Source organism: Ahaetulla prasina, chromosome 3, assembly GCF_028640845.1.
Source record: "Ahaetulla prasina isolate Xishuangbanna chromosome 3, ASM2864084v1, whole genome shotgun sequence".
NCBI lineage: Eukaryota > Metazoa > Chordata > Lepidosauria > Squamata > Colubridae > Ahaetulla > Ahaetulla prasina.
This window is the reverse complement of record NC_080541.1, coordinates 42,394,354-42,415,783: the sequence shown is the minus strand read 5'-3', so window position 1 is coordinate 42,415,783 and position 21,430 is coordinate 42,394,354. Positions and strand designations below refer to the sequence as shown.

The 21,430-nt window shown below is 42.3% G+C and overlaps 1 protein-coding gene and 1 long non-coding RNA gene across 5 annotated transcripts in view; one reads left to right on the top strand and one right to left on the bottom strand.

Annotated features, from left to right (window-relative positions):
- The window catches only part of LOC131195681 (uncharacterized), a 117,975-nt gene that overhangs the window by 449 nt on the left and 96,096 nt on the right, over window positions 1–21,430 (bottom strand). Inside the window, exon 5 of the long non-coding RNA XR_009154526.1 lies at window positions 1,135–1,171. This is a non-coding gene — a long non-coding RNA (uncharacterized LOC131195681). The remainder of the gene's footprint in view (window positions 1–1,134; window positions 1,172–21,430) is intronic.
- KCNB2 (potassium voltage-gated channel subfamily B member 2) overlaps window positions 1–21,430 on the top strand; it is a 209,794-nt gene that overhangs the window by 103,645 nt on the left and 84,719 nt on the right. Inside the window, exon 1 of one of the 4 annotated variants that reach the window (XM_058177785.1) lies at window positions 10,354–10,453. The exons of the other annotated variants lie outside the window; for them this stretch is intronic. Coding sequence (XP_058033768.1) covers window positions 10,391–10,453 — 63 coding nt within the window. The 5' untranslated portion in view covers window positions 10,354–10,390. Of the gene's footprint in view, window positions 1–10,353; window positions 10,454–21,430 lie in introns of those variants that run through there. 4 annotated transcript variants of the gene reach the window in all.

Sequence of the window (21,430 nt, the reverse complement as noted above, 5' to 3'; positions counted from 1 at the left end):
ATTTCCACCCCAAGGACATGTCTAAATGTAAATTTGAGGGCAAGCCTTTGTGGTATTTAGTTTTGTTACAAACAAAATATATTACATAGGACTGAAATCCATTTGAATGGTATTGCTATTAGCAAGAATGAAAATATCAGTATAAAACAAACGATTGAGAATATTATCCTAATGTGAAAATAAGAGTAATGGTAGATTGCTCCACCTATCTTTTTCATTTTGATTCTTTTTGTATAAATTCTTTGGAAAGGGGCTACTTTCTCTTGCCAATGGTTTTATTGCACTAATCTCCTGTGATTTGTCATTCGCTTTCAAAATGTCAAAGTGAAGCAAATCAGTTTAATTTTCCCAAATGATGAGCTTATTCGGCTTACACAGAAGACTCCCAAAGACCAATGGCTGCATTTTCATCTAAGAAAGCATACTGTTGTAAAAGCAATACTGCTGGATCTAAAAGGTGAATTGAAGGCTCCATGAACTCCTGCCCTTGGGGGTTGCCTTGACTGAACTCTCCAAGTTGTTCTCAGACTGTAATTTTTTAATGTGACAGTAGGCGGAAGTTATTAAATACATGATCAGAGACTAATCCTATCAAATATATTAAATTTAATTAAAGTCCCGGCATGGCCTTCAAGGGTCACATAAGGCGATTGGCTTAGAAAAAAGATGCACATTCCTGCCCAACCTCATTCTATTTTTGTCTTCTTTAGTAAAAAAAAAATATAACATAATTTAGGCTGGAATACTATATTCAGTTGTTTGGAAGAAAGTCCTAGGTAGGTAAGCACAGCATTGAGCTGCTATTTCAAAACAACTTTTTTTCTGCTCTAGAATATTTCAGGTTCAAAATACCAGATATCTTAGCTTCTGTAGTTTCTTGTAGAGAACTCCTTAAGAGTTTAAATCCTATGTTGATATGCACTGTTTTTCTTATGTTTCCATAAATGAAAAAGATGATTAAGAGAAAGGGTAGGCGGTGGATTGCAGGGGTGGATTTTTTCATGCTGAAGAAATGTCATTTTTGAAATGTTCCCCAAATACCAAGATAACTTATCAAAGGAGGCACAAGATTGCTACTAGAAGATGACCTCAAAAGGTCCAATTACACATGGACTCAGTGCCAGATTGTCTTACCTTCATCCTCCTCCTCCTCTTTTCTTGGTTAGTCTTGCTGTGACAGTGTTCAAGGTACATATGAAGGAGAGAAAAATATTGCAGAACTTGATAAGTTACATAAGATCCATTCTGGAAGCAGAAACTCTAATATACATACATAAAATGATGCTCTTTATTATCATCTTTTTTCAGTACATTACGTTTTTTGTTTAGTTCAGTGAAGTAAAATGAACTGGGCCTTCTTATCCCATCGTACCCAATTATATTCTTGAATACATATCAAAGTTTGGATTTGCTTCAGATGCAGATATAAACAATTCATTTGCCTTTGAGGTTTAGATTATTTATTTTCAGTAAGAATTTATCTAACTTGCGCCGCAAAAGTGCATAAAGCTTTACTTCTTAAGAATGAAACAAAGGTTTAAGACCAAAATCTTTATGGTATAAAAAAACATATGATTTAATCTGCTGCAGTTTCTTTTATCTAGTGTTAAATTCAACTTTGGATGAAAATTGGATGAAAATGTCGAATAATTTTATTCTTATAATTATACATCTTAAACTGAAATTAATATTGATAGAATATTTCTTTCTCTTTTCTTTATTTCCAATACTTTATCTAAGTAGAATGTCAATAATTTTAATTAATATTGTATAAAATCATTGAATTGAAACAATATAATGTATCAAGATTTACAACAATGTTGTAAAAAGTGGGATAAGATTTTTTTTTAAAGAATGAAGCAAATGTGTCCACTTAATACATAAGTGAATATATAATTTTTTAAAAATTAAATGCATACAATAATTATAAACTAAACTAGAAAAGCAGGAAAAATCAATAAAAATCAATTCAGACAATAAATTTATTAAATTTAGACCATGTCCCATCTTTTAATTTTTACAATATAGAGATTTCATAAATTGATAATGAATACATGTCTTTAATTTTTTCCATTATATTAAGAGAATAAATTATCTCATCTACATGAAATAGTCTGTTGCTCCTCAAACTCAATGAAGCCAAAATTATTCATTAAATATCAAATTTCAGAGGTATAACTCAATATTATACATCTTCAACTGGTATTTTTCCCCAGATCTATATTAATATATGCTGTAACTTGGCACCAAAATGTATCCCTCCAAGAAAGGACTAAACTATACAAAACGATGAGCCCTCAAAGCTTCAGTAAGGTAATAACGATTACTTTATTTACATAGCTTCTGTAAGCTAATTAATTATCCAAAATAGCCAAAATATTTTCTCCATAGAGAAAAAGTTCACATTTAGTACCATATCTACTGCTATAACTCCTTTAGTGTCTTGAGATTCTGTTTAAAAAAGGAAAAGGTTCAGAATTAAAATAGAAATTAAAGGAGGAAAAATACTTCCTTTAAAAATAAAAGGAGACAGGTGTCATGTTATAGCTATCTCTAACAACTTAGTCATATGATATATTCATCAATAGAAATATATTTAGTTGTAAATATATAAATAGAAATAATGTAGAACCAGTCTGATTTAGTGGTTAAGGCATTAGGCTAGAAAGCCAAAGGCCAGGATTTCTAGTTCCGCCTAACCCATGAAAGCCAACCGGATGACTCTTCCTATTTTCCCCAAAACAACCACCCTGTAGGGTGAGTTGGGTTGAAAGAGAGTGATCATGGGGAAAATAAGAAGAGAAAGGTATGTTCAATATGTTCACTTCCTTGAGTTATTTGTAAAAAGTGGGATAAGATTTTTTAAAGAATGAAGCAAATGTGTCCACTTAATACATAAGTGAATATATAATTTTTTAAAAATTAAATGCATACAATAATTATAAACTAAACTAGAAAAGCAGGAAAAATCAATAAAAATCAATTCAGACAATAAATTTATTAAATTTAGACCATGTCCCATCTTTTAATTTTTACAATATAGAGATTTCATAAATTGATAATGAATACATGTCTTTAATTTTTTCCATTATATTAAGAGAATAAATTATCTCATCTACATGAAATAGTCTGTTGCTCCTCAAACTCAATGAAGCCAAAATTATTCATTAAATATCAAATTTCAGAGGTATAACTCAATATTATACATCTTAAACTGAAATTAATATTGATAGAATATTTCTTTCTCTTTTCTTTATTTCCAATACTTTATCTAAGTAGAATGTCAATAATTTTAATTAATATTGTATAAAATCATTGAATTGAAACAATATAATGTATCAAGATTTACAACAATGTTGTAAAAAGTGGGATAAGATTTTTTTTTAAAGAATGAAGCAAATGTGTCCACTTAATACATAAGTGAATATATAATTTTTTAAAAATTAAATGCATACAATAATTATAAACTAAACTAGAAAAGCAGGAAAAATCAATAAAAATCAATTCAGACAATAAATTTATTAAATTTAGACCATGTCCCATCTTTTAATTTTTACAATATAGAGATTTCATAAATTGATAATGAATACATGTCTTTAATTTTTTCCATTATATTAAGAGAATAAATTATCTCATCTACATGAAATAGTCTGTTGCTCCTCAAACTCAATGAAGCCAAAATTATTCATTAAATATCAAATTTCAGAGGTATAACTCAATATTATACATCTTAAACTGAAATTAATATTGATAGAATATTTCTTTCTCTTTCTTTATTTCCAATACTTTATCTAAGTAGAATGTCAATAATTTTATTCTTATAATTATACATCTTAAACTGAAATTAATATTGTATAAAATCATTGAATTGAAACAATATAATGTATCAAGATTTACAACAATGTTGTAAAAAGTGGGATAAGATTTTTTTTTAAAGAATGAAGCAAATGTGTCCACTTAATACATAAGTGAATATATAATTTTAAAAATTAAATGCATACAATAATTATAAACTAAACTAGAAAAGCAGGAAAAATCAATAAAAATCAATTCAGACAATAAATTTATTAAATTTAGACCATGTCCCATCTTTTAATTTTTACAATATAGAGATTTCATAAATTGATAATGAATACATGTCTTTAATTTTTTCCATTATATTAAGAGAATAAATTATCTCATCTACATGAAATAGTCTGTTGCTCCTCAAACTCAATGAAGCAAATGTGTCCACTTAATACATAAGTGAATATATAATTTTAAAAATTAAATGCATACAATAATTATAAACTAAACTAGAAAAGCAGGAAAAATCAATAAAAATCAATTCAGACAATAAATTTATTAAATTTAATTAAAGTCCCGGCATGGCCTTCAAGGGTCACATAAGGCGATTGGCTTAGAAAAAAGATGCACATTCCTGCCCAACCTCATTCTATTTTTGTCTTCTTTAGTAAAAAAAATATATAACATAATTTAGGCTGGAATACTATATTCAGTTGTTTGGAAGAAAGTCCTAGGTAGGTAAGCACAGCATTGAGCTGCTATTTCAAAACAACTTTTTTTCTGCTCTAGAATATTTCTTTCTCTTTCTTTATTTCCAATACTTTATCTAAGTAGAATGTCAATAATTTTAATTTTATTGTTTTTGGATTGGTGGAGAGCGGTGAGCAGGGATCTGCTCCCGAGCCCACAGTGGGCCGCCCGGGCGACTTTGACAGCTAGCCAGAGCCGATACGCCACGGGTTTCGCCTCGGCGCCAAGAGCGGCCGAAAATATCTTTAAAACGCGAGCGGCTCACGGGCTTCATCCCAGAGCGCCCGTGTCATTCCGGCTCCCATCGGCCTTCCTCTCTCTCTCACCTTCCCTGCCTCGCCGCAACCGCTGCAGGACTCAGAAGCCGCGAGGCGAGTCAAATCACCCGGCCTTGCTTGAGGAAATTTTTTTTTTCCTTCTCTCTCTCACGCTCAAGGCCGCGGGCAGACGGGGACATTAGCGAACGGCCTTTCAGGCGCTCGGGCTAGCACGGGCGGCGGCTGGCCGGACCGCGGCCAGAAAAGAGAGAGAGAGAGAGAGAGAGAGAGAGAGAGAGAGAAAAGAACTGAAGAAACAGAAGAAAATCTGAGGGAGCTGCCGACGTCATGAGCAGCAGCAGGCCCTCAAGCACTCCAAGGAACTGTGAGTAGGCCGCAGCAGCATTAAATCATGGAAAGGCCGTTTTCAAAATGGCGGACGCCAGTAATTCTCGGCCTTCTGCCGGCTCCCACCCTGGGGAGATGGTTCCGGAGGACCCAGGAGGCCCATCCTCAGCCTTCAAGTTTCTCCAGGGGCGAAAAGTGTTAAGAGCAAAGACTAAGAAGGGGCAAGAGCTGAGGAAAGGCGCCACAGGGCCCTAGAAAGGGTTTTCTAAGGCCTCAAAGAGAGTTCACTGCCCCCTTCACCTAAACAAGGGGAAGGCAAAATGCGGGACCCTTCCCAACCTCAAGGGCCGGATGTCTTATCCCAACCTATTCAGGGTCTGGATCCTGGTCTCCAGATAGATTTTCCCCTTGCCCTTAAATCAGGCTGCAACTGCCCCTTTGTTCCGCACTCTTCTGAGATGGAACTCACAACTTCCCCAGGTTCCTTGCAGGCTCAGCCAGCTAGAGAGTCCCAAGAAATTGGGGTGCCCCAGGGAGTGGGTGTTCCCTTGGCCCAACCTGACACCAGATTGCCCCAGATACCAGTTTTTCAACTGCCTGACTCATTTAGTCTAATGATACAACAGGCCATACGTCAGGAGCTAGCTCAATCCTTTCAACAGCAAACTACGTCCTCTTATCATTCCAAGTCCAGTAAGAGGGACAAGAAGAGAGAATCCTCTAATTTGGCACCTGCTTTGTTCAACTCTCAACGAGAGAAATCACCTGAGGAGGTCAGCCAGGCCTCAGTATCAGAGGATGAAGATGCTGGGGAAGGCGTTATCAGAAGATGAGGGCTGGGGCCTGACCAGTTTTCTTTGTGGGGCTCTTTAAGCCCCACTTGTTTCGTTCACTCCTGTTCAAGGCCCTAGCTACCACGGGTCTAGGTGGGGTCCCGGTCTCCCCAGCTAACCCTCCATCCCTGCCCAGCACTTCATCTAACCTGTTTGTAGAGCCCACGGTGCCGGCAGAGGTGATTCCCGCTCCCAAAATGTTTGTTGACGTGGTCCAGCGTCAGTGGTCAAATCCGGGTTCGGGTTCAAATCCCAATGCCACAGACAAAAAATTTTATAATTGTGCACCAGATCTTGAAAATATCCTGCAAATCCCCACTGTGGATGCACCAGTAGTAGCATTAACGGCATCCTCTCACGTCACGGGCCCAGAGAACGAGGCTCTTCGTCCGGAGGACAAAAGGGCTGACCAATCGCTTGGTCAAATCCCATCAGGCCTCAGCCTGGTCGGTCAGGTCCTCCATGGCTTCCTCATTTTTAATAGAGCATCTATCATGTGGCTCAGGCAACTTCAGGGCCGTTTACCATCCTCTGACGTGAGAGCCCATCAGACCTTAACAAGGTCATCGCGGCCTTAGAGTTTTCCGCTGATTCAACGCTGAACGCAGCCCGTTTTTCGGCCAAGGCCATCGGGTCTACGGTTACATCGCGCAGGCTTCTATGGCTCCGTCACTGGCGAGCGGACACCAGAAACAAATGGCGCCTAGCCTCTTCCCCCTATGCGGGCAAGCACTTATTCGGCGCATCTCTAGACCCTATCTTAATAGAGACCAAGGACAAGAAGAAGATTTTGCCCTCTCTATCCCGACGGGGAGAACTTCGACACCAGCCTTATTTTCGTCCTTCACCATCAACATCTTCGTCGGCCGCCTTTCGTGGCCAGGAATCCGGAGGGTCGGGGTTTCACGAAGGTTTACACCATACAGAGGAAACTCCCAGCGGCCGATCAGGTCAGATCAGGGGCCGTAGGCCATTCCGAGGGGGCGGGCAAACAGTACAACCGCTTCAAATAGTCCCGCAGCAGAATTTCCCATTGGGGCCGGCTGGCTCTTTTGCTTCCCAATGGGACCTTTCCACCTCAGACCGTGGGTCAAGGATACCATTAGACACGGTTTGGCCCTAGAGTTCCTTTCCAACCCCGACGGTTTTCGTTCCCTGTCCTGTCTCCTGTCGCAGCTCTAACTCTTCCCTGGTGGGGTCTGCGGTCAATCATCTGTTAGCCATTCGAGCCATCCAATTGGTTCCTATCGATCAACTCAAACAGGGCTTCTATTCCAGGCTCTTTGTCGTACGCAAACCGTCGGGGGGCTGGAGAGCTATTCTGGACCTCAAGGCCCTTAATAAGTACATAGCATACCACCGGTTTAAAATGCACTCGTTACGTTCCATATTGGAGTGCATTAGGCAGGGAGATTACATGGCCTCTATTGATTTAACGGAAGCTTACTTACATATTCCCATTAGACGAGATCACCGTAAATTCTTAAGGTTCTGCTTCAATGGCTCTCACTATCAATACCGGGCCTTACCCTTTGGGTTGTCTTCGGCCCCCAGGGTCTTCACAAAAGTCATGGCAGTACTCATGGCCCACATTCGGAGGTTTCCGGTTAGACTCCAAGCCTACCTAGATGATATTCTCATTCTGTCATCTACCCAGGATACGGCCTATAGAGATATATCTTTAACCATTGAAGCACTGCAGTCTCACGGGTTCTCGATTAACTGGGAAAAGAGCCATCTTACCCCGTCTACCTCCATAGTACACTTGGGTGCACAGATCGATTCACTAAGTTCAATGGTATTTCTGTCGAACGCCAGGTCAGCTTAGCCGAATTAGCTAGCAGCTCTAGACTCTCACGGTCGGTCCTTTGGACCGACTCTCCCAACTCCTGGGGAAGATGGTGTCACATACGATATTGTTCCATGGTCTCGCCTCCACAGTCGGCCGCTTCAGTGGTTCCTCTTACCACATCAGAGGAAACGATGCAGTTCATCCAGCGGCGGGTGAGTCTTCCACAGGAGGTGGCCGACTCTTAGACTGGTGGAATCCAGAAGTGATGGCCAGAGGTTCGGTCTTCAGGGAACCGTGAGGACGTGATTACCACAGATGCCAGCCTCGGGCTGGGGAGCACATTTAAATCAACACCTAGCACAAGGCAAGTGGTCTCTCTCAGAAGTCCATCACGGCATCAATTTTCTAGAACTGCGCGCCATCCGTCTGGCTCTACTAGCCTTCGAGGATGTCATCCGGGACAGGGATGTTCTTATCCTCACGGACAATGTGACGGCAAAGGCGCACATAAACAGGTGGGGGGGCACTCACTCTCGCGCACTGATGACGGAAACCCTCTCCCTTGGACATTGGGCCGAATCCCACCTGCGCTCGGTGAAGGCAGAACACATTGCAGGGACGGACAATTGTACAGCGGACTCCCTCAGCCGCCAAACTATCGACCAATCGGAATGGTCCTTGTCCCCAGCGAATTTGCAAGAGCAGTGTTCCCGCTTCGGACTCCCTCAGGTGGACTTATTCGCCTCCGAGACCAACAATCAAGTGCCTCGGTTTTTTTCGAGGTTTCCCTCACGGGGAGCGGAATCAGTGGATGCTCTGCGCAGCAGATGGCCTCAGGGCCTTCTCTATGCCTTTCCACCCTGCGCCGAATGGCCTTGCAGGCGTTCCGTCCGAGCGCTAAGGAGGCATTGTCCAGGCTCAAGCCAGGTGACTGGCAAACAAAGATAGACTTCTTTCTGGCCGTTCAGCACAGAACCCCAAGCACTGCTACAGGCAGAAGCCCAGCCGAATTATTGATGGGACGGAAGCTCCGGTGCCCACTTGACAGTTTGAATCCCCATTACACACCAGAGGGTTACAAGGGGGAACTAGACAAAACGAGAGAAATGGGCATAGGCGACCGAGTGTGGGCCCGCAACTATGGGGACGGCCCAAGTTGGCTCGCAGGGCAAATCATAAAAGCAACCGGTCCAAAGTCATACTTGGTCGAGTTACAAGACAACCGAGTATGGAGGCGCCACATAGATCAGATAAGGAAACAAATAGCTGAACAACCCGAGCTAAACGAGACAGATTATGACCACTCCTTATTTGAACCCACAGCTGACCATAACCCGGGGGAGGCGCAAGACTTAGCTGAGGTCCCGGAGGTCCAGCGGCGCCATCAGGTTCCCGATGGAAACAGCAGGAAAACTGTAATCCAAGGCCGGAGGGCCAAGAAAAGAGACTGCCAGTAATCCAGGGCCCGGCGGCCTAGAGAAAGAGCTGGGAGGAGAAAAGCCCTCCGACCAGCTCAAACACCACCCAGGACTGAACCGCAGGTCCGAAAGAATTAGGAGACGCCCAGGTTATTTGCGTGACTACGTCGAAAAATAACATGTAAATATTATGTAAATAGTGGTAAAGTGTTTTCTGGGAGGGGAGGAGTGTTATGTATCTTTAAATATTTAGGCGGGAAACTAGCACGTTGCTGATTGGTTGAAGCCGCCGGTTAAACAGTATATAAAGGGTTGTTTTTCCCCAGCCAGGTTGCTGGGTTCACCATATATTAAAGAGCTGTTGTCACTACCCTGGTCTCCAGCCTCGTTACTTCCCGAACTTAACATTTAGATTATTTATTTTCAGTAAGAATTTATCTAACTTGCGCCGCAAAAGTGCATAAAGCTTTACTTCTTAAGAATGAAACAAAGGTTTAAGACCAAAACCTTTATGGTATAAAAAAACATATGATTTAATCTGCTGCAGTTTCTTTTATCTAGTGTTAAATTCAACTTTGGATGAAAATTGGATGAAAATGTCGAATAATTTTATTCTTATAATTATACATCTTAAACTGAAATTAATATTGATAGAATATTTCTTTCTCTTTTCTTTATTTCCAATACTTTATCTAAGTAGAATGTCAATAATTTTAATTAATATTGTATAAAATCATTGAATTGAAACAATATAATGTATCAAGATTTACAACAATGTTGTAAAAAGTGGGATAAGATTTTTTTTTTAAAGAATGAAGCAAATGTGTCCATTTGCAAATGTGAATATATAATTTTAAAAAAATTAAATGCATACAATAATTATAAACTAAACTAGAAAAGCAGGAAAAATCAATAAAAATCAATTCAGACAATAAATTTATTAAATTTAGACCATGTCCCATCTTTTAATTTTTACAATATAGAGATTTCATAAATTGATAATGAATACATGTCTTTAATTTTTTCCATTATATTAAGAGAATAAATTATCTCATCTACATGAAATAGTCTGTTGCTCCTCAAACTCAATGAAGCCAAAATTATTCATTAAATATCAAATTTCAGAGGTATAACTCAATATTATACATCTTCAACTGGTATTTTTCCCCAGATCTATATTAATATATGCTGTAACTTGGCACCAAAATGTATCCCTCCAAGAAAGGACTAAACTATACAAAAGCGATGAGCCCTCAAAGCTTCAGTAAGGTAATAACGATTACTTTATTTACATAGCTTCTGTAAGCTAATTAATTATCCAAAATAGCCAAAATATTTTCTCCATAGAGAAAAAGTTCACATTTAGTACCATATCTACTGCTATAACTCCTTTAGTGTCTTGAGATTCTGTTTAAAAAAGGAAAAGGTTCAGAATTAAAATAGAAATTAAAGGAGGAAAAATACTTCCTTTAAAAATAAAAGGAGACAGGTGTCATGTTATAGCTATCTCTAAAAACTTAGTCATATGATATATTCATCAATAGAAATATATTTAGTTGTAAATATATAAATAGAAATAATGTAGAACCAGTCTGATTTAGTGGTTAAGGCATTAGGCTAGAAAGCCAAAGGCCAGGATTTCTAGTTCCGCCTAACCCATGAAAGCCAACCGGATGACTCTTCCTATTTTCCCCAAAACAACCACCCTGTAGGGTGAGTTGGGTTGAAAGAGAGTGATCATGGGGAAAATAAGAAGAGAAAGGTATGTTCAATATGTTCACTTCCTTGAGTTATTTGTAAAAGTAATAAAGGCAAGATATAAATAAGCAAAAAAACTTTAGCAAAAGGATGAAAGTACCAAATTGTAAAACAGTGTACAAAACTTGGTGGAAAACTTTGTATTCTTAAAATACACTTCAAAAAGTTGTCTGAATTATAACAAGGGCCTCTTCAGCCTGTAACAAAATTAAGACAGCCAAGTCTAATTGATCTGCCATTATAAATAAAAGTCCAAGAAAAACAATTATCAGTTGAATATTAAAGATCTCTGTCTATTTGTTATTTGTTATTAATTTGGACTGACATAGACATAGACAGCTATTACATTCTGTGATCTCTAGGCTAATGTCATTGTTTGTACCTTGGCATCATGATTAAACAGCAATATTGCTCTAGGTTTTGCACATCTGATAGAATCTTTTTTGCTTTACTGTAATATAAGCTTTAGAATGAAGGAAGGAGGAAGTCTATTAAAATTAAATAACTCATCATAAATTTCTCATAAAATGATTAAAACAGCATTGTTCCGTTGTGATATAAGCGTCATATGTACATGAGATTAGTACAACACAATAGCAAATCAGTCTATCTATCTATCTATCTATCTATCTATCTATCTATCTATCTATCTATCTATCTATCTATCCTTTATCAATCTATAACATTCATATAGTCTCCCATTTTCTAACGTAACCCTGGGTGACACCAATGATAGAACTCAATTTTTTTTACTAATGGTTCTGTGGGCGTGGCTAGGTAGGCGTGGCATGGCTTGATGGGCATGGGAAGGATACTGCAAAATCTCCATTCCCACCCCACTCTAGGGGAAGGTTACTACAAAATCCCCATTTCCTCCCAATCAGCTGGGACTCGGGAGGCAAAGAATAGATGGGGGTGGGGCCAGTCAGAGGTGGTGTTTACCAGTTCTCAGAACTACCCAAAATTTCTGCTACCGGTTCTACAGAACTGGTCAGAACCTGCTGAATACCACCTCTGGGTGGCACCCAATCACAACGGAGCTGTGGAGCTTATGTTGAGATGGTGCAACATTGCTTTTGTCATTTCCCCATGGATACATGGATGCCCCTGCACTGAGGGAACACAAAGAATAATCACAGAAGCTATGTGATTCTGTGATGCTGGAAACCAGTGATGCTCACATAATTTGAATCATAGTTATTTGATCTCTGTTAACAGAGATTTAAATAAGATCATCACCATTTCTGAACTTCATATGATGCACTTAAAGTGGTGAAAATTTTTATGTGCTGAAGTTGCTGTCCTGTCCTGTCAATTTGCTGTTATAAAACATTGACTGTAAAGGTTAGAAATTAATTTTATTTCAAAGTTTTATTTCAATAGCATTTGTGGGGATGCTATTTTAGTCAGTTCTGAAACTTGAAAATTATTTCAAGAGTTTCTTGTGGGTAAAAAGGTTGAAAAAAGCTGTTCCGGATTGAAGGGAAAACCATATCATTTTGTTTGGCCACATTGTTTTATTTTTTTTTAATTTTTATTTATTTATTTGTCAAACACAACAATATATATAAGTATAAGCATGAAATAACCATACGAATTGGATACATAGGGAACATTAGGACAGGAACGGTAGGCACCCTGGTGCTCTTATGGTAAAGTTTTTTTTAATATACATCAGTATCAATACATGAACAGTGAGGCATCTGGGTATCATTCACTTGGATACAAGTAGTAATGATAGTATTAATAATATCTCTTACTTAGATCATAAATTATGTAATTGTAATGTTATTATACATATTTGTGTTAAAATATAGGCCTTCGTTATTTAGTTGTTCAGCATTTTAGTCCGCCATTCTAATGAAATAACAATATCATTAAAACGGCAGGATAAATGGCTATAAGTGAAGCATGAGACTAATAGAAACCTTGTGGGCTTACATTTTCAGGAGTAGATTAATTCCACCCTAGAAAGAACTGGAGAACTGGTAAAGTACCAAATAGGCCAAATGTCTCTGTCTTCAAAACGGAAAGTTCTAGCAAACTACAGAACAGTCAGGCTATTATCAGTATTTGAGAAGATGTAGAGAAATCATATGGAGATTGACCTGTAGGCATCTTGAAACAATGCAGTAACTCTCAGAAATTAGAATTGATTTTTCAAAAAGTATGAATGAATGAATGAATAAATGAATGAATGAATGAATATTTTAATTTGTATACCGCCCTTCTCCCGAAGGACTCAGGGCGGTGAACAGGCAGATAAAATACAGATATACACAATAATTAAAACAGCCCTTAAAAAACTGATTTAAATTAGCCCAAATTTTAAAATAACTTACACCCCCATAAAATTACAAAAATTTAAAAACCCATCGAATTCAATTAAAATTTAAAGATAAAAATCAAGCTAGTCCAGCCATACGAAATAAATAGGTTTTAAGTTCGCGGCGAAAGGTCCTAAGGTCAGGTAGTAATCGGAGTCCGAGGGGAAGTTCGTTCCACAGGGTCGGAGCCCCCACAGAGAAGGCCCTCCCCCTGGGGGCCGCCAGTCGACACTGTTTGGCTGACGGCACCCTGAGGAGTCCCTCTCTGTGGGAACACACCAGACGATGGGAGATAGAAGCCGGCAGTAGACGGTCCCGTAGATAGCCCGGTCCTAAGCCATGGAGCGCTTTAAAGGTGGTAACCAATACCTTGAAGCGCACCCAGAAAACAACAGGTAGCCAGTGCAGTCTGCGCAGGATAGGTGTTATGTGGGAGCTCCGAACCACTCCCTCAACCTGCGCAGCCGCCTTCTGAACTAGCTGAAGTCTCCGGGTGCTCTTCAAGGGGAGCCCCATGTAGAGACCATTGCAGTAGTCCAGGTGAGAGGTCACGAGAGCGTGAGTGACCGTGCATAAGGCATCCCAGTCCAGGAAGGGGCGCAACTGGCGGATCAGGCGAACCTGATAAAAAGCTCTCCTGGAGACGGTCACCAAATGATCTTCAAAGGACAACCGATCATCCAGGAGCACGCCCAAGTTGCGTACCTTCTCCATCGGGGCCAATGACTCACCCCCGACAGACAGCTGCATCTGCAGCTGACTGTACCAAGGTGCCAGCATCCACAGCCACTTCGTCTTGGAGGGATTAAGTTTGAGCCTGTTCCTCCCCATCCAGACCCGTACGGCTTCCAAACACCGGGACAGCACTTCGACAGCTTCACTGGGGTGGCCCGGGGTGGAAAAGTACAGCTGAGTGTCATCAGCGTACAGTTGGTATCTCACCCCAAAGCCACTGATGATCTCACCCAGCGGCTTCATATAGATGTTGAACAGGAGGGGTGAGAGAATCGACCCCTGCGGCACCCCACACATGAGGCACCTTGGAGTCGATCTCTGCCCCCCTGTCAACACCGTCTGCGTCCGGTCAGAGAGGTAGGAGGAGAACCACCGATAAACGGTGCCTCCCACCCCCAGCCCCTCCAACCGGCGCAGCAGGATACCATGGTCGATGGTATCAAAAGCCGCTGAGAGGTCTAATAGGACCAGGGCAGAGGAGTAACCCTTATCCCTGGCCCTCCAGAGATCATCCACCAGTGCGACCAAAGCTGTCTCTGTACTGTATCCGGGCCGGAAGCCGGACTGGAACGGGTCTAGATAGACAGCTTCATCCAGGTACTGGGGTAGCTGACATGCCACCACACTCTCTACAACCTTCGCCGTGAAGCGAAGATTGGAGACTGGCCGGTAATTCCCTAAAACAGCTGGGTCCAGGGAAGGCTTCTTGAGGAGGGGTCTCACCACCGCCTCTTTCAAGGCAGCGGGAAAGACCCCCTCCCGCAAAGAAGCATTTGTAATCCCCCGGAGCCAGCCTCGTGTCACCTCCTGAGTAGCCAGTACTAACCAGGAGGGGCACGGATCCAGTAAACATGTGGTGGCATTCAGCCTACCCAGCAACCTGTCCATGTCCTCGGGAGTCACAGGATCAAAATTGTCCCAAACCACCTCAACAAGACGGGTCTCGGAACCCTCGCCTGGATCTACCCAATTTTGATCCAATCTGTCCTGAAGCTGAACGATTTTATCGTATAGATAACCGTTAAACTCCTCGGCACGCCCTTGTAGGGGGTCCTCCCGCCCCTCCTGTTGGAGGAGAGAGTGGGTCACCCGAAACAGGGCGGCCGGGTGGTTATCTGCCGACGCAATGAGGGAGGAAATGTAGGAACGTTTCGCATCCCTCAGTGCCACTAGGTAGGTCCTGCTATAGGACCTAACTAGTGTCCGGTCAGCCTCAGAACGGCTGGATCTCCAGACACTCTCTAGGCATCTTCTCTGGCGTTTCATCTCCCTCAGCTCCTCAGAGAACCAAGGAGCTGGTTGAGATCGACGCCGGGTCAGAGGCCGCAAAGGCACGACACGGTCCAAAGCTCCAGCCGCGGCCTGTTCCCAGGCCGCAACTAGTTCTTCAGTCGTGTCGTGGGCCAGGTGCTCGGGAAACGGCCCAAGCTCCGTCAGGAACCTCTCCGGGTCCATCAGGCGCCTGGGACGGAACGAACGCATTGGTTCCGTCTCCCTGCGGTGGTGGGTAGCGGTCAGAAAGTCTAGACGAAGGAGAAAATGATCTGACTATGACAAAGGTTCAACAACTAAATCATTTAAAACCAGATCATTCAACCACTGGCCAGAGATGAAAATCAAGTCTAGGGTGCCTCCCCCGACGTGGGTAGGGCCGTCAATTAATTGAATCAGGTCCATGGCCGTCATGGAAGCCATGAACTCCTGAGCTGCCGAGGATGCTACGCCGGCTGATGGCAAATTGAAATCCCCCATGACTAACAGTCTAGGGGTTTCAACTGCCAACCCGGCCAGCAACTCCAACAGCTCAGGCAGGGCTGTTGTCCCGCAGCAAGGAGCCAGGTACGTGATCAACAAGCCCACCTGAGTCCTATGACCCCACTTCACGTAGAGGGATTCACATCCAGCTATCTGAGGCACAGTGGTCTCCCTCGGCTCAAGACTCTCCTTAATAATAACTGCCACCCCGCCACCCCTACCCTGGGCCCTCAGCTGATGGAATGCTCGGAAACCTGGTGGGCACATCTCCACTAGGGGGACCCGCCCTTCGGTGCCCAACCAGGTCTCGGTAATGCCCATAACGTCCGCGGTCCCTTCCTGAATAAGATCTGAAATCAGGGGGGCTTTATTAACCGCGGACCTGGCATTGCATAACATCAGCCGAAGGCCCAGGTCCCGAGCACTCTGGCCACTCGGGTCACGGGAAAATCCTGGGGGGCCGGAGCACACAATTGCTCGTAAACAGCGAGGGCGAGCCCCTGAAACCTGATGTGCCCCCCCTTCCGTCATATCTGCCTCTCCCACTTACCGTAGTAATAGCTCGACCCTGATAAACTGGAAGGACACCCCTCTCCACAACCCTAGGACCTATTAAGTTACCGCCGCGAACACATGGTGGACCTAGCTCCCTCCCTGACGGGTTCCCCCCCATCCACCCCCCCCGAACCAAACCCGTCAATTTCCCTCCCCCCCTTAAAATTCCCCTTAAAACTCCCCGGTAAAAAACGATTAAAACAGTTCATTAAAAATCCCCTAAGCCTCCTAGATTTCGCATGCCAACTCTCGGGGTTCCAAAACCCGTCCTCAAGATGTGCCCTCGATAGTGTGGAGGGCCAAACCTGCGAGAGAGGGGAATCTCGCAGGGCAAGAAGGTCCGCAGTTGAAAATCTTCGCATCAATAAAAGTACAGTACGGTCAGCAGTCCATCCAAGCCGGTCAAGATGTCAGAATGTCATTGCAACAAGACTAAGCTCCCTGGCTGGGGAGATGGACCATGGACTTCCAGGACTCCATGGGGCTGTTATTCTACCCCCAAACCCAAATGGCCCCACTTTCCCCAGGTCCGGATAACAAGCCATTCTCCTCCAAGTCAGTCCATTCGGCCGTGGTGTTAAAGTCAATATGGGCCTTGATGACAAAAACTCCATATCTGGTTACTCCTGCTCCTCAGGCCTGACCCTGGACAATCTTAGGCCGAGCTGCAGAGGGTCTAAAAGAGGGCCAGCCTCGCCTCCAACTCCTCCTTCGGCGGGCCGAGCCCTCCAGATGACACATCCGATCCCCTGCACTACCGCTCAGCGACCGATCTTCTCCTCCCGCCTCATCTCTGGCAATGGTGTAAAAAGTTCTCAAACGTTGATAGAAAGTCCTCAGCCCCTGGGAATAGGGGGAGGCCATCCGCCGCCACTGCCACTGCTGCCGGAACCCGGAGGCCAGGCGCGACCGCCGCCGCCATCACCCCGACCAAAGGCCCACCAAAAGGCCCAACAGAAGGCCGGAGGAAACGCCGAGAGAAACGCCAGAACCCAAGGGGAAGAAGTTTGGCCCGGCCCCTTCCGGCATCGATGGAAAAGGCCCTCAGCCCCTGGGGGAGGCCTCCGCCGCCAGACCCGCAAGTCATACAGCGCCCACCGCGGCCGTGACCGTCGCCCCAGGCAGGCCAAGGGAGACACCAAGGGAGCTGCCGGGCCGCCGAGGGAGCCACAGGGCCGCCACAGCGCTGTCGTAGAGTCACCACAAGGCTGCCGAGCACCGCCAAACGACAGCAGGCCAGCCGTGGGAGGCGCCGAGGGAGGGAGCCACCGAGGGAGCCGGCAAGCAGGCCAAGGGAGCCGCCGAGGGAGCCGGCAAGCCGCTAAGCCCACCGCCGAGCGGCCGCCGCCCCAAGCAGGCCCCAAGCAGGCCGAAGAGGACGCCGAGGGAACCGCCGAAGCCGCAGAAGCTGCCGAAGCCGCCGAGCCCGCCGAGCCCGCCAGCTATTCCGAGGCTTCCGACCCGGCCGGCCCCAGCCCAAACGTCGCCTCAGATGTTCTCCCGGCTGGGTCCGGGACCAAGAGGGCCAAAAAGCAGACCCTTCTGGTCCCAGACCCCCGGAAAGGCCGCCAAACCGCACCACTGAAGATCCTCACCACGCCATCTTGGCGCATGCGCAAAGTAAATGTTGCTAGATTGATATTACCTCTTTTTTTGATTGGATGACTTTCCTTATAGATTGATTTCAGCAAATCATTTGACAAAGTACCAAGGGGCATGCTGATTAGCAAGTTAATTAAGAGTGGGTTGGATGTCATAATTCATTTTTATTTATTTCATTTATTAAACAGATTTATATAGCTGCCCAAGTCCAGTGGATATATCTTACCCCAAAATCATCTGACAACGTATATTCCCCATCAAATTGGAGAGAAGTATTGGGTAGATTGCCACAAGAATCAGTTCTAAGTTTTCTGTTCTTCACTATTTTCATAAATGATTTCATGATGAAGTGGGGAATGCTTATCAATTTTGCAGATTACAGAAGTAAAATTTGAAATGTTTGTGGAGATTCTTAGTCATCCAGGTCATAGTGGTTCCAAAGGTGCTTTTTCAAAAGGCAACTTAATGGTTTTTTCCCTTGAGGGAAAAGAAAATGTTTTGCTTCTCATCCAAAAAGCTTCATCAGTTCTGATGGTTGGGGATGGAAAGATAGATACTGACAATTGAGACTGGATAGTATGTGGGGGGCGGGGAGATGGAAGGATATATTTTTTAATTTTAAATTGAAATATTTCACATTTTTATTTTAAATAACATATTTTAAATTTGAAATAAGCACTTCTACCTCTTTGGCCACCATAATTGCAAGGGTTCTTTTCAAATAGCAGTGAATATTTGGAAAGTTTATTCTCCTCCCATTCGTGCCAGGAAAGCAAGCACCAAATGGTTTCTGTTCTGTTTTGTGGGTCTTTTGAAAACTAGTGAGGAGAAAAAAAATCAGTCTTCCCTGTCATTTGAGCTAAAAGGCAAGGCTTAATAGAGCTCTTTGTCAATTTCACCCAATAAAAGGAAAAGCAAATGAAAACAGCCAGCATTTCCTAATTCTGCTATTGAATCTGCTTTTTAAAAAACAAAAAAAACAAAAAACCTTTCATGACAGAGGCAGCCTGGTTTGAAATATCTGTCAAAGGTGGTTGTGTTCAAGAGGAGACAAAGTCTTGAATTGATGGTCTAAACAGCCCTTCCCACTGTAATTATTTATAGCTATGAAAACTATATCCGTTCTGTGCAGTATGAAAGGATGGTTGAATCTTTCAATATACATTCATCCCATCTCAGTATTTTTTTTTTGCCTTAAATGTACTACATCCCTATTTGTTTGTTTGTTTACCTATCACATTAGTATAGCCATCCACTTCACATAGTGACTCTGAGTGGCAGACATAATAAAGCAATCCAAACATAAAACCAGTGGTGGGTTTCAAATTTTTTTACTACCGGTTCTCTGGGTGTGGCTTGGTGGGCGTGGCTTGGTGGGCGTGGCAGGGGAAGGATACTGTAAAATCTCCATTCCCACCCCAATCCAGGGGAAGGTTACTGCAAAATCCCCATTTCATTTATTTTATTTATTTATTTTATTTATTTATTTTGTCACAACATCATACAAAAAGATTATATAGTATATACACATATAAACATATATAGGAAGAAGAAAAGAAAAACAATAGGACAGGAACGGTAGGCACGTTTGTGCGCTTATGCACGCCCCTTATGGTCCTCTTAGGAATGGGGTGAGGTCAATAGTAGAAAGTTTTTGGTTAAAGCTATTAGGATTATGGGAAGAGACCACAGAGTCAGGTAAAGTATTCCAAGCACTGATGATTCTGTTGCAGAAGTCATATTTTCTGCAATCTAGATTAAAGCGGTTTACATTAAGTTTAAATCTATTGGTTGCCCTTGTATTATTGCAATTAAAGCTGAAGTAGTCTTTGACAGGAAGGACATTACAATAGACATTACAATTTCCTCCCAATCAGCTGGGACTCGGCAAGCAGAAAATAGATAGGGGTGGAGCCAGTCAGAATTTTTACTATTGGTTCTCTGAACTACTCAAAATTTCCGCTACCGGTTCTCCAGAACTGGTCAGAACCTGCTGAAACCCACCTCCGCATAAAACCCCTTAAAAACAACCAATTTAAATTGTGATAAATAGGTAAAAACAAAATAAAAAACAAAATGGCAGAAAGGCATACAAGACAGTGCACCTATCATATAAGTACCTAGCAACCTGCTACTATATTATGGATCCCCTAGCCAGTTGACATGTTTTAGGGCTTTTCCATTTCAGATTTGACAATTACCAGATTTTTTTTTTTCTCTCCCTGGAGAAATTCAGACTACTCATCCACCGAATTCTTTTTCCCAGTTCTAATTGCCATGCATTGATTTTGCATCACTTCTTGAAATAATAATTTTAAAAATCTTTCTATTTAACCTGTTGGGAGAAAATCAATACATCTACCTATATCAGCCCAAAGGTTAATCAGAGCATCCCTGCTTCTTGGCAGAAAACATTTTTTGGGATTGAAGAATTACAAATGGCAAATGTCATCTTGGCATTCAGTTTATGAACCACAGCTGACAAGTAAAAGCATTTAAAGAGTGTTTCAATCACTCAGTCTGACACCTTTTCAGATTCTTTGGCTTTCTTCTTAAACAGAGATACTTCACAACATTCTGTTGAATTTCTGGAGTAGAACAGAACAGTAAAGGGCAAATCACTAATTTTCTTGAAGCAGCCTTTTTGCAATTGTACTGTGGGTTTTTGCAAGACGTTAAAATGGTCCTGTATATCAATTATGCTTGGGCCTTTAAAATGAAATATTTTGTCTTTATAAATGTTTCAGGTTTATAGGAATTGTAGCTTACATGAGGTTGATATTTATTCATTCATTCATCTGATTTTTATTCCAGTTTTATTACTTTGTAACTTAAAGCAGTGAGCATACATAATATTCCTCCCTTGTCCTATTTTTCTGAATAGAACAACTTCCCTGTGAGGCTGAGAGCGTGTGACTGGACCATGTTACCCAGTTGACTTTCATGCCTGGTTTCTAGGCTAACATTTTAACCACTGCTAGGCACAGCTGTGTTCTCTCTGCAAGCCAGAATAAAAGCTCTGGAGTCATCTGAAAGAGTATAGCCTTGTAATGGTCTAACTCTGTCTTCATACAAAGAATGACTTGTTCCATTTTCAATAGGGAGCACTTTCCTGCCAGATCATATTGATCTTGCTCCAACCTGCTTCGGTGGAGTTGAAATGGAGGCTCTATAGTGAGGACTCAAGAAACAGTAAGCCAGCTGTCTCAGTGCCACAGTAAATAAGGTGTGTGGATGTGCCCTACTATCGAACAGTGCAGTTGTGACTGAATGTATGGTGTGTTGTATGTATATTTACAGATTTCATTTTATTATGTTTATAATTGATAATAGATCCAAAAATATGAAAGTAATACATTGAAAGTCAAACAGGTTTGAAAGGTTCTTGTCAAATGGTTGACAAAAAAATGAAAGTTTATGGTAACTACCTGGAAGGAGGTCTGTTTGTCCCAGCTTTTAAGGATTTAAGCAAGAATGAACTTTTGCTTTTTTTTTATACAGAGAGGAAGAAGGT